Raw genomic sequence first — 13,430 nt, forward strand, 5'->3', positions numbered from 1 at the left:
ACATCTGATTTTAATCAGATTGAGCACTAAGGATATGTAATTGACAACAAAAGTAAATGCTTTTGCTATATTGCATCATGGCCAGGTCACAGCATCCAGTTCAAGAGGCAGGATTTCGGGGGGGGGTATTGAAATAAAATGAATTAGAACAAGTCTGTAATGGTTGAGCCAGATATGATTGCCTGAGTTTTAATGAATAAAAAATTTACAGTGTCATCCCTGGGTTGCATTCTGGATCAGTACAAGAGATATGCAGGTTAAACTATTACTGTGTAAGTACAACAGATATATGAAGATTATGCTCAGGGTCATACATAGGTTATGGACATCATTGATGAATTACAATAAACGAGGATATAATATCCCAACATGAATATAATAGCCATGTTCTGAATAAGCTGGAAGCTTCATGCTGATAAAATGGAACCATGGAAATATGTCAGCTGATCAGTGATGACATCATTATAGTGATAAAGTCAGCTGACCTGTGATGATATCATTGACATTACAATAAACAGATGACTGTGAACAATGAGATATTCAACTTACATAGTTTCAGGAAAACTGTTTTTGCCAGGGATAGAAAGAACCAGTAGATGATTTGGGAACGTTCATACGACTTAAACCATTGTTTGATACAAGATTTATATACTTAGAGTAACTGCAGTGTTTTACTGGTGGCTCACTACCATTTTAGGGAGAGAGTCTTTTTTTACTTTTTGGAGATTCCATGAGTACATGGAAGATTATTGCATAAAGTCACTCAGTTTACAAGATAATGTTGATGCACAACTTCAGGAGTGTCAATAATTACTAACTACCCCTTTGCTGAAAGCAAGCATGATTTTTGTTTGTGATTACCTACTTCCATTCCAACAAAATTTTCCGTGTACTTAAATTAAACATTGCCAATGTAGGAGAAAGGCACCTCCAATCATCAGATAATATTGTAAAAGCTTGCACGAGGTCAAAAGTTTATGTGACTGTAAATTCTGTCACATATGGTGCGTTTTACACTGAACTTGATTAACTCTGAGTTTTATGACATTTAAAATCTTGTTTGACTACAAGCAGAGTTGAGGTTGTACCGGTATACAGTTGGCCAGTATTTCAGCATGTTTCAATTGGGCAAACAACTTTTCATATCAAATAAATTCATGAAAAAACTAAAAAAGAGCATCTTTGTCCCTGTAACAAAAATATAGGACTCTCCCCTCTAAGTCACAACCCTTTGAGTCACGACAGCATAGGACTCACCCCTCTAACTTACAAACCCTTTGAGTCACGACACAGCAAAGGATTCACCCCTCCAACTCACAAACCCTTTGAGTCACGACAGCATAGGATTCACCCCTCTAACTTACAAACCCTTTGAGTCACGACAGCATAGGACTCTCCCCTCTAAGTCACAACCCTTTGAGTCACGACACAGCGTAGGGACTCTCCCCTCTAACTTACAAAACTTTACAAATTGATGTACTTGTATTACATACAATATTTCTGCCATAGTCACTTTCTTGGGTCAATGGTGAAGCAACTCCCAGTTGACGAGATGCTAGTGTTCAAGTCTCTGATAGTAAACCTATTCCTGCCAGACCCTGGCAGACAGTATCATTTCCAAGTCTGCAAAGTCATGAAAAATGGTATTAAGCCACATCAATGCGTATAATGACACGGTATGTTACATCAGGTTTGGTTGCTAAAATCATGTTCACTGAATCTAGATATTCATGGCCTTTACATATTTCAGACTTCATTTTGTTAAAATGTGACATACAGGACATGTTATGCTCTAGTGGTTTTCACCAACTTGACCTGATAGTGATGTGAACTTGGCTGCATTGAGATTATTACAAAAATGGCAACCTTGGGGACACCTTGAAATTCAATGCTATCTTCAGTAAAGTTAGTCAGTCCTGTTTCTCAAGCTCCAAGAGTTGTAAACACTGCTTTCTCAAATCACAAGGACCCATGACTGTATCAAATATTACCTGAATACATTGCTGTCAATATTCTGTAACAATACATTCAGGTCCACATTAACTTTATAGTATTTTTGTAACATAAAGAGTAACCACAATATACTGAGGTAGAATATGCTGCAAATTTCATGTTCATAAAACAAAAAACAGAGATATTTTGATAAAAAAGAACAATTGGAACAATGAAAGTTACAGCTGCTGGTCAAGTTAAACTACTAAATTTTGAATTTTACACATTCAATTTAGGTAGAATGCGCCTCGGGGACAGATATTGGGACACAAACTTTTACAATAAAGCACCCCCAGCGATGGTATACCACAAGATTTTGACAAGTTCACGACATACATGCACGGGCGATAGTTGGGTGTGATTTATTGCTAATATATCATAACAGTATATTGAAATTCTGGCATGGAACGTCATAATTGGATTTTTGCTAAAGCTGAGAGCTCACACATATGCCAGCCGTGGTATATCGCCAATATACCACAGTTCTTTTCTCCTCTCCACCAATCAGATCGCTGTATTTGCACCATCAATATACTGGTATGATATAATTTCTGACAAACCACTTGTGGAGGTTCATTTTAAAGCTCTTGGTGTGAGAAAACTTTTCACCGGCTTAGTTTTTTGAAATTCGAAAATTGTGTTTTTCTCCACAGAGTTAACACAGGGATGAAGGCCATTTTGAACTTTAAACATCAGTAAATCTTGGGTTGTTTCTCTAGTACCAAAATTTGCATGGTGACCCAAGATTTTTACTTTGGAAAGAAAATAGATTCTTTATCCCTTTTCCTGCGAGACAGTATCACTTCCCCATCAGCAAAGTCAGTAAAAAGCGGTATTGAGCCAAAACATGACTTATTTCACCCACTTGGCTTGGTCTGTTATAGCGTCTTTAGTCCAAAAAAAAAATCAAGTTTACAGTATTTATGTTTTCAACAGCCTTCAAATGTCCAGTATTATGTGAAAATATACCATATGGAATATGTTGTGTTTCATTAATTTTAACCATCTTGACCTTGTGGTGAAATATGGACTTGGCAGGAAAAGGGTTAAGGAAAGTTTGAGCAAAAGTTGAAGTCTTTCACTTTCGAGGCGCATACTACCAGACTTTCTCATGACAAAGAAGGCAGATGCATTTCATGGAATGTTCAATGAGGGTTTTTCAATAGTATTCCACTGTCAGTCTCAGCAGGTTTTCATTTCTTTCTGGTCCATGGAACTCAATTTTTACATCCACAAAAAATTTGCTGTGATGGCCAAACAGACAAAGTAACGATGTCATTGCTATTTTTTTATTATTTTATTAAACTAATTCATTTTATGTTGTTCTGGTAATTCTGTAATGTTGGTCATCAGAGAATAAATGCCAGCTTGGAGGTCAGCCTTTCAACTGTACAAGAAGAATTTTCTTATTACAAGATATATAAGCTGTAAAAGTTTCATCTGGTCAGTAATAAGCAGCAATCTTGAATTTCTGTACATTTTCAAAGCATGTATAACATGCTGCAACTAAAACCTTTTGTTACACATTGTTATCAAAAGATTCATAGATTGAACACTATTGTTAGTATCCGTTTTTCACTCAGAGTGGGGGGAGTCGGTGATACCTTTTAGGTAGAACACGCCTCAGGGACAGATATTGGGACTCTCACTTTTACAATTCTTTTCTGATCTACCACTTGTGGGGGCTCATTTTAAAGCTCTTGGTGTAAAACTTTTCACTGGTAGTTTTTTGAAAATCGAAAATTTTACTTCTCACCATGGAGTTAACACAGGGATGGTGGCCATTTTGAATTTAAAATATCGGTAAATGTTAGGTAATTTGTTTAATTAGTGCCGGAATTTGCATGGAGACCCCCTATAGAATGGTTGAAAGATGCCGTGAGGGAAGTTTGAGCAAAAGTTTAAGTCTTTCATTTTTGAGGCGCTCACAAGTGTAGAAACAAAGCTCATTGCATCTACCAAGTAAAGCACACTGAAAGTATTTCAGGATGTGTAATAAGAAGTAACCTTCCTACACGGTATCAAATATGTGTACAAATGAAACATTGCATCTTCTCTTCCCTTAAAAAAATGTTTTTGGTTACTTACTTGACATCTGACACATATTTGAACTGTAAAAACAATCCAATTGATATCAAAAATATAATTTCTGCTCTGCTGTAGTAGACAAATGTGTCAAATATGATATTTTGTACAACCCATGACCACTTTTGTCTGCTACCTACACCATCATTGGAAGTAGAAAACACAAACATACATACAGAACAGGTATTTCGCTACATTTGTACCAGGTATCCTAAACCACAGTAAAGGCAATTTAAAATGCTACATGTATATGGAAGCAGGCAAAAATAAGGGCCGACGTTTTACAATAGAAAGACATTTCAAACTCAGCAAATTTCTGAGAAATACAACTCATAAATGGCAGTGATATATTTGTCTGTCTGTGCTGTTTTAAACTGCTCTGATAGCACTGATGATCTCAGCTGACAAAACTGTCACTTGAATATTCCATGAAAGCTCAACAACAAATGAGGAATCCAGTACAATTATTTACTGTCTCCCTTTACAAACACCTACAGACATGATCACCATCTATCCACACAATATGCACCATGCAGACTTGTGTAGTTTGCATTTTTTTTCAGAAGAAACAATAACAAATCTTCAACTGACAACTCGGCTAATTTGTTTCATATAACAAATAACAGTATTTTTTACCGACATATATTTTTCTGAAAACAGAAATTTCAGTTTTCACTGCATCATGCCGACACATGTCAGTATTTACAGTGTAAAGATTTCAGGAGACAAGTTAGTCCAAGTAAAGACAGCAAATAAAGTACTGCACTGTATCTTGTGTTGTCTACCCATGGCATTGGATACATGATGTTGACATGACAACTACTCTGTTATGAAATGTACATGCTGCACTGACAAACAGAGAGAATGAATTGTTTTCTGAATTCATGACAAATCTGACCAATTAACTCAGGAATAAATAAAGAATGGTAAAATGCTAATGTGATTTGTTACAATTGGGCTATTAGCAAATCAGCAATTTAGGAATTATCTAGAAGGGGAATGGCTAATCAATGTCTGAATGTCAATCTCTTACTTCATAGATATTACCACATACAACAAAATGGTTAATGAACGGTTTATGTGATATTGGCATTTCCAAGTAAAGCCACTTTGATTGACAGTTGTCCTCTAAAGTGAGAATAAATATGCAGCAATACTGAGTGACCACATCGGGATTACAGTGTTAACTCATTGGAATGTTGGGACATACATATCAGATTCACAGATGGTACAACTGCTTTCTGGTTTCTTAATTTGTTTTGTTAAAAGATCCAACCAGGTTGTGTATACTTGTAGAGTATCTGTTCTGACTATGAGACTTGATTTTATTTGCCCTCATCGATGTCATCTTTTGTCTCATAACTCTAGGCATCCTGTCACGTACTGTAGGCATACACAGGCTTCATTCTGCAACTTCTTCACTGTCATCTCTAAGAATCCTTCTTAAGGTCAATTCCCAGACTCCTTCAAAGGTCAATTTTCAGACTCCTTCAAAGGTCAATTCCCAGACTCCTTCAAAATCCTTTCCAGAATTCTCCTTCAGTCAATCAATACCATACTGTTTCATGGTGTCCAAACTAAAGTGACAGCAGAAAGTATTTGTGTGACATCTGAGAATTCGACTTCATGGGGTTCATGGACTTTTGTGTGACATCAATTTGTGTTACCGAATTGTTAGATTTCTAATGATATACATTGCTTCACCATCAGTGCCACAGAGAAGGCAGTTATTTTCAATGTCTAATGTATTAATAGGCATTTTGTTATGAGGCAGCAGTGTGGTGATGTCTATGTTTCTTTGTGAGGTAGCTTCATTGCTAAGCCATGGACTGGATATCGATGTCTTTGCTTGACTTGATGCAAATCCAAGACCTTTTGATGCCGACGGAAAATGACCTCCTCCGGTTCCTACACCTAGGGAAAAAAAATTTGGAAAGATCATATAAGATACTGTGGTAACAATGAATCCATGCGGTGGTTTTCATAAGTTTACAAAAATATAATTGTGATGCAAATTTTGTGCAGCTTGACTGAATGTCATGGAACATTGAAAAGAAAAGTTCATCTCTAAGAAACTTTGTGCATTCAAGAAAAATTGTACACTCTTTGAGATGACACAAAGTCTTAAAATGATTACATCATGACTTGCACTCAGCATCTACAAACCTCACCATAGCATATGAACTTCACACCGGATACAAGATTTGTGATTTAATCGTTAATATTCACATTAACATAGTAATGAAAATTAAACACAGATACTGTCATAAAATCGAGAAAAAAAATGTGAGAGAAAGATTTCACTCAGTGTCTTCAACAATGGAAAAAGACACTCTGACATGTTGTGATGTAGTCTACATTGATTTTGTAAGGATTGCAGGATAACTATCAATTACTAAATCAACGTCAGGCAAAACTCAGAGTTTTTGCAGAAATCCACTTGTTCATTTGAGCTCTGTGAGACGTAATTATCTGTGGTTCAAATGCATACACAGAGAAGACAATACAGAGTGTGAAATTCACAAATGACAATACAAAGTGGGAAAATGAAAGTACCATTAAAGCTACCTGAACCAGCAATCATGGTAGTTGATAACTGTGTTGCCATGGTTACTTGTGATGATGTATTATCCCAGTGCCATACTGATCCATCCTCAGAACATGTAAATAAATGATCTGGATTTGTGGGATGAAATTTCAATTCCCACACTGGAAGAAAGAAAATAAAAAAGTTGTTAATAAAACATGATGCCTTTTTACATGACTTTGTAAAATGTTTGAATTTTTGATATCTAATCTAAGACACAAATGATGATGATGATTAAAGGGTGACAAATATACTTTACTGTATTAACCATTTTACAAAAGTAACCAAAATTTGAAAATCATTCAGATTTTGAACCTTGTTTTCATAAACTTGTTAGCCGTTTGCACTTCAAGTAATTTCTTTGAGCAAATTTAATTTTATTTTTATAATTTTAGCAATATGTGCAAATTCCACCACAATTTTCATAAACTCATATTTCACCAAAAAATTTTGACAAACAGAAGGCCACCAATCCCTAGGAACCTGCCTGTTAAATTTCATAATAAATGGACAAGCGGTGCCAGATATTTTTTGACCAAAAATGGGAAAAATTGCCCTTAAATACAATGTGAATTTAACCAAAATTTGAATGAACCTAATTGTGGTCAACCCTTGAAACCCGCATAATAAATTTCAGAGCAATATCTGATAAGTCAATTGCTGATGGACAATAGACGGACAAACCTCATATGCTGTGTTACTGACAGTGGTGCAGTGCTAAGATGATCCCTTAACCGAATGAAACATGCATTTATTGGTGAACTTCAGCAAAATAAAGCTATGTTTTTGACTGGGTTGACATTGTCATTTCAGTCTCAAGAGTTGTAACCACATAACTGACTACAATACAAACACTGCAGAGTACGTTTTACTTTGAAAATACAAAAAAATACTTCACTTACTGTTAGTACTGTGAGCATCTAGCAGTGTAACTGGAAAACTTTCTTGCCTCATATCCCAGATAGTTAAGACTCCATCTTCTCCTCCAGTAGCTACAATATGAGGTTGATTTGGATGCTTGTCTATACAATGGAGAGGTATTCTTTCACCGGAACTGAAATAAAATGTTTCATACTTAAGGAATTGCTTGCAGCTGTTGTGTATTGTGTCTCTTCCTTCAGTAAAATTGACCAACGACACAAAAATATAATGGTATTAATACTAGTTGTAGACAATAAAATTGAGAGGTGAGTACATACATAGTATACAAACATCCACCACTGCATCTGTGACTGAAAGCTAAGAATTCAATTCCTTTGGTCTGCAGGACCTATCAATGCTCAAGAAAGTACATAAAATTGAAGACAAGAAGTATGCTCAACCTTAACCCTTTACCTGCCAGACAGTATCACTTCCCCATCTGCCAAGTCAGTAAAAAGCGGTATTGAGCCAAAACCATATATATTTTCACCCACTTGACTTGGTATCTTATAGCAACTTTAGTCTGGCAAAATCATGTATTGCTTACATTATCTCTATTTTCAGTGACCTTCAAATATTCAAGTTTTTGTGAAAATGCACCATATGGGATAATGGTTTGCTTTACCAATTTCCACTAACATGATCTGATGGTAAAATATGAATTTGGCACGAATAAATGATAGTTACTGTTTCTCTGATTCTCAATAGCCATACATGACATATTACATACTTACAGTATGAAAGATCTGCTTGGTTGTGAGGTGGGCTGTCTTAGGTCCCAGATTTTCAGCTGACCCGTTGAGTTGACTGTAATGACTTCATATTGCTTTAAGTAACACACTGCATGAATTGTACAACTATCTGCATTATCTGCCGAGACAAAGACACAAATTCAGCTGAAATTCCATGGCAATGTGGTCCACACAACAGAAAGTAAATTACAATCAGGATAAAAAATAGAACTGTCTTTTAAAGTATTTTGCAGGTATCATGGACAAGCAAGCTGGAGACAAGATACTGATGAAATGGAAGGGAGTGCTTTTCTCACAGTAACAGCATTTACAGGGTGTCTATTGATGGTGTTCTCTTGTACAATTGAGGCAACTGCTCAAATAAATTGATAGAAAGTTACCCTTATGATACCAACTACTCATCTCAAAAACAAAATTTTTGTATTTGATGATTGGATATTTCCCATCAGATATTTATATTAAGATCTATACGTTGGTGTGGTTCCAAAATAATTTTACATCAGGCCACTTTTGCTAGTTCTCTAGCTTGAGTTATTTCACCAAACCTTTTGACAAACACTGACTGTACATTTGAATGTCCAATATCAGTTTGGTTAGGATTATGGTTGTGTGCGCCTTGAAAGTGAAAGACTTTAAACTTTTGCTTGAACTTTCCTCTAGAGTTCTTTCAACCATTCTCTTTGAAAATCAACAATAAAAATTGAGGGTCATCGTGCAAATTTTGGTACTAGACCAAGAAATTAATCAAGATTTCACTGATATTACTGATTCAAAATGGCTGCCATTGCTGTGTTTACTCCATGGAGAAAAAAAGTCATCGTTGATGACACAGTCCCCACTTGTTAATGGGTACTTTGATTACATGTCCTCAGAGAGGATAGAGTCCTCTTCTAGGTCTGTGATAAAAATACTTTTGAATAAATTCGCTTGATACATGTCTGAGTTGTAGTTCAGGACATGAAAAAATCGTAATAAAATGGCCACATGTCGGCCATATTGGATCGTATCACAAAACAAATCGATGTGCATATGTATGACATAGGTCAATGTCCTTGTACCAAGTTTGAATAAAATCCGTTGAGATATGCCTGAGTTATGGCTCTGTACATGAAAAATCGTAACAAAATGGCTGCACGGCAGCCATATTGGATCGTATCACATGAAAAATTGACGTGCATATCTATGACATTGGTCAATGTCCTTGTACCAACTTTGAATAAAATCAGTTGAAACATGCCTGAGTAATGGCTCTGTACATGTAAAAATCGTAATAAAATGGCCGCCTGGCGGCCATATTGGATTGTATCACAAAACAAATCGACGTGCATATGTATGACATAGGTCAATGTCCTTGTACAAAGTTTGAATAAAATCGGTTGAGATATGCCTGAGTTATGGCTCTGTACATGAAAAAATCGTAACAAAATGGCCGCCTGGCGGCCATATTGGATCGTATCACAAAACAAATTGATGTGCATATCTATGACATTGGTCAATGTCCTTGTACCAGCTTTGAATAAAATCAGTTGAAACATGTCTGAGTTATGGCTCTGTACATGAAAAAATCATAATAACATGGCCGCCTGGCAGCCATATTGGATCGTATCAAAAAACAAATTGACGTGCATCTGTATGACATATGAAGTAATCCTTGTACCAAGTTTGAATGAAATCGCTCCAGGCATCTCTGAGATATCTGCGTGAACGGACGCACGGACGGACGCACGGACACACGCACGGACATGACCAAACCTATAAGTCCCCCCGGACGGTGTCCGTGGGGACTAAAAAATAATTTTTTTTATTTTCAAAAAACTAAGACGGTAAAAGTTTTTCTTACTCCAAGGGCTTCAAAATGGGCCCCTACTAGTGGTAGATCAGAAAAGAATTGGTAAAGTTCGAGAGTGTAAATATCTGTCCCCGAGGTGCATTCTGCCTTAATGGTTATCAAATCTGGAAAATGAGAGAAATGTTTACATGATTGTGATGTGAACTCACCAATTGTCCTGACAGGATGTCTTTGGTCTAATCTCAATACTTGTATTCTACCATCTTCACCAACACTTACTACATCTGGTGTGTTTACTGCCACACATGTACACGGGCAACTTTTACCACTGGGATGGTGGTGAACACTCTCCCAGTTATTGTGAACTGATAAAGTCTGTCAAATTAACACAGCATGTATCATTAACATAATAAAGTCAACTGACCAATGAATGAACATTAAATTGTCACATGACTGAAGCAATGAAAATCCTGCCATTCACTATATAAAGCATCATTTTAAGCTATTCTTTTGTTGGCTTCTTTCTTTTGAAATAAGTTGACAACTGTCAGAATGTTGCTTATCATGTAAACAATTGTTCAGCTAAGGTTGTGAAATGTAATACTTGCTGGAAGAATCTTCTTTATCATTTGAAGATTTAAATTTATTTCCAAACATTTTCACTGTTGAACATGTCTTTTTTGAGGTAATTTAAGTACAATAGTCCACATACAACCACTAATAATAATTGATTTGTGAAATTTGGTATATCAGCTACTATGCAGAAATATTTACCTTTGCATTTTCATGGTATCTATAGACAGTCACTGTCCCTGTTGATGATGTTCCTATGAGACGCTCACTGTCTATATACTGAAACAAAAACCAAAGAAAGCTGAAAATTTTAGAGAAGTTATTGCTCATTTAAGGTAGAACACGCCTTGGGACAGATATTCAGACTCTCAAACTTTCACAATTCTTTTCTGATATATCACTTGTGGGGGTTAATTTTAAAGCTCTTGGTGTAAGAAAACTTTTTTGTGGCTTAGTTTTTCGAAATTGGAAAATTTTATTTTTCTCCATAGAATTAACACGGGGATGGCGGCCATTTTGAATTTTAAACATCAGTAAATCTTGAGTCATTTGTTTCCCTAGTACCAAAATATGCAAGGTGACCCCCGATTTTCATTCTTGGTTTTGGAAGTGAATGGCTGAAAGATTCCATAAGGAAAGTTTGAGTAAATGTTTAAGTCTTTCACTTTGAGGCGCATACTACCTTACACTGTTTTGTTCACACATGAAAAATCAGACAGGATCATTGCTAGGGATACAGTAATGAAAAGGCCCTGTTCAAGTTCATATTTGAAACGAGTGTCTGGCTCTAGGCTACAATATTTACAATGGTTACGGTGTATGCGACCATCTTGTTCCACTCTGAAGTATGAAATGATACACATGTATAGGTATATATCCACCAACAAATGTGACTTATCATTGAACCGACAATTGGATTCATTCAGCAATGCAGAAATACATCCCCAAACTTTAGACTTGTTCATCTGTATTTGTGCATTGGTGCACTATATGATTGGCTGTTATGAACATAAGTCAGCCAGCCAGCCATCCTGAATGCAAGTCAGGTTGTACACTAGTCAAGTGTGCTGGATAGCGAAGAACAGAAGTAAATTTAATGAAAATAATTCAAAATTTGACTGCTTTCCAGAAAAGTCATTTTAAGACCAAGTGAACTGGGGCGTCATATAGCCAGAGCTAGCTACACACAAATATATGTGATGCTTAGGTTGAGTAAACAATTTTCAACCAGAACCTGTTTAATTCATGAGTTGTATAGTCATCTCAAATGTGAGAACAATATCAAAAGGCTGTTCTAAACACACCTTCAGATCTGTGACATCTCCAATATGTCTTGTTTCACAGAGTAATTCTGGTTCCAACTGTTCTACAGCTTGTTCTTTTGAATCAACTTGCAGCAAAGATTCTGAACATTTCCAAATTGCTATTTTATTCTCCTGCAATGAAGGTTAAAGAAAATTAGACAATTATCATTTTGATTTCTTTCACTACTGAATTAGAGTCCAATTTATCTATGTTGGACATCCATATGCATCAGATACATTACAGATAATTAAATGATATTTTTAAATTGATCACATTCAAGTTATAAGTGACTCACTGTAAGAATACATAGATACAGGGATTTGTCAAAAGTCCTCCAGACACTTCAACGTGCTACAAGCATAAAAAAACTGAAAAAGTATTTTCAAGATAATGATACAAGTTTTTCTCTTAATACCAGTGGAAAAGCTTGGGGGAGGGGTCAAGGAGGCAGTGGTGGAGGCGTGGGGTTGAAGTGACCAGGGCTGACGGGATTGAAACTGTCAGGGGTTGAGATGACTAGTAGAAGCCGTATTCCTGCCAGTATTGAGCTGAACCATATATGTACATTTTCACCCACTTGGCTTGGAATGTTATAGCATCTTTAGTGCATAAAATTCAAGTTTACAGTATTAATGTTTTAAACAGCCATCAACTGTTAAATTTTATGTTAAAATACACAATGCTTCACAGATTTTAACCATCTTCACCTGATGGTGAAATACGGACTTGGCAGGAATAGGGTTAATATGATGATGATGATAGTCAATGTGTCATATCATTTGCATTCTATAGTGTCATGGAGGTAACTGCATGGCAGTATAGAGGTCATATGCCAAGTTAGGGAAGGATGAAGGCGTTGTCACGTGTCTCTGTTTGTACAAATCACTGGCAAATGAAATTATCTGTAGATGACAGTCACTATCAGACGAGAAATCATAACTTTCTTTGAAATCAGTATCTTTTCAAACCGTTTACAACCAACGTTTCGATTTGGCATCTCTCCTTGCAACGCACGAAAAGTGTACGTGACTAAAACCTAATGCACTCACACCCTGTACAGCATGACTTGTGAGTAGTAGTTGTACTAGTAGCAGTTGTACCACTACACTGGCAGTGGCGCTGTGGCTAAGTTCTGTGCTAAGGCTCGTTTACAAGCACATAATTTTTGTACAACTAGAGCAGACCCCTGTTTTAAGCGAAAGGTTCATTTTTCGTTGTTACCTCGTCATCCCAGCTGCCTGAAGCAAACACATCGGATGCTTGGAGACCCTGCTGAGCTCTTGGTCGCCACCTTATTTTACTGATCTTCTGTGACACAAATTTCACGACCGGATCCGCCATTTTGAAATTTGGCACATGGCGGGAACATCCGGGAGTTTCATGAAATCTCGATTCGGGCGAGAGAAATGCATGTCTCGTGCAAAGC

At 36.5% G+C, this 13,430-nt stretch overlaps 1 protein-coding gene across 3 annotated transcripts; it reads right to left on the minus strand.

Annotated features, from left to right (window-relative positions):
- Positions 1-157: 157 nt before the first annotated feature.
- On the minus strand, positions 158-13,377 carry LOC139142635 (nucleoporin Nup43-like). 3 transcript variants are annotated; one of them, XM_070712682.1, is made up of 9 exons: positions 13,226-13,377; positions 12,004-12,135; positions 10,901-10,978; positions 10,336-10,501; positions 8,320-8,455; positions 7,567-7,718; positions 6,646-6,786; positions 1,464-5,991; positions 158-1,323 (listed from the first exon to the last, which is right to left on the minus strand). In XM_070712682.1, exons 1-8 carry the CDS (start codon positions 13,343-13,345, stop codon positions 5,741-5,743), a joined length of 1,176 nt encoding a protein of 391 aa, XP_070568783.1. In that variant the 5' UTR covers positions 13,346-13,377; the 3' UTR covers positions 158-1,323; positions 1,464-5,740. The 3 variants fall into 3 exon arrangements, with proteins under 3 accessions (XP_070568783.1, XP_070568781.1, XP_070568782.1); XM_070712680.1 differs by having other exon boundaries at positions 6,634-6,786; XM_070712681.1 differs by having other exon boundaries at positions 158-5,991; positions 6,634-6,786.
- Positions 13,378-13,430: the final 53 nt, after the last annotated feature.

The sequence above is a fragment of the Ptychodera flava genome, chromosome 10 (assembly GCF_041260155.1).
Source record: "Ptychodera flava strain L36383 chromosome 10, AS_Pfla_20210202, whole genome shotgun sequence".
NCBI classification, from domain to species: Eukaryota; Metazoa; Hemichordata; class Enteropneusta; family Ptychoderidae; genus Ptychodera; species Ptychodera flava.

What these genes read in the sequence shown, in the direction of transcription:
- LOC139142635 (XM_070712680.1), bottom strand. Translation starts at nt 13,345, where the DNA reads ATGGCGGATCCGGTCGTGAAATTTGTGTCACAGAAGATCAGTAAAATA. An exon ending in GATACCATGAAAATGCAAAG is followed by an intron (nt 10,502 to 10,900) that starts GTAAATATTTCT and finishes TTAATTTGACAG; the next exon opens with ACTTTATCAGTTCACAATAA. An exon ending in ACATCCTGTCAGGACAATTG is followed by an intron (nt 8,456 to 10,335) that starts GTGAGTTCACAT and finishes TTGTCTCGGCAG; the next exon opens with ATAATGCAGATAGTTGTACA.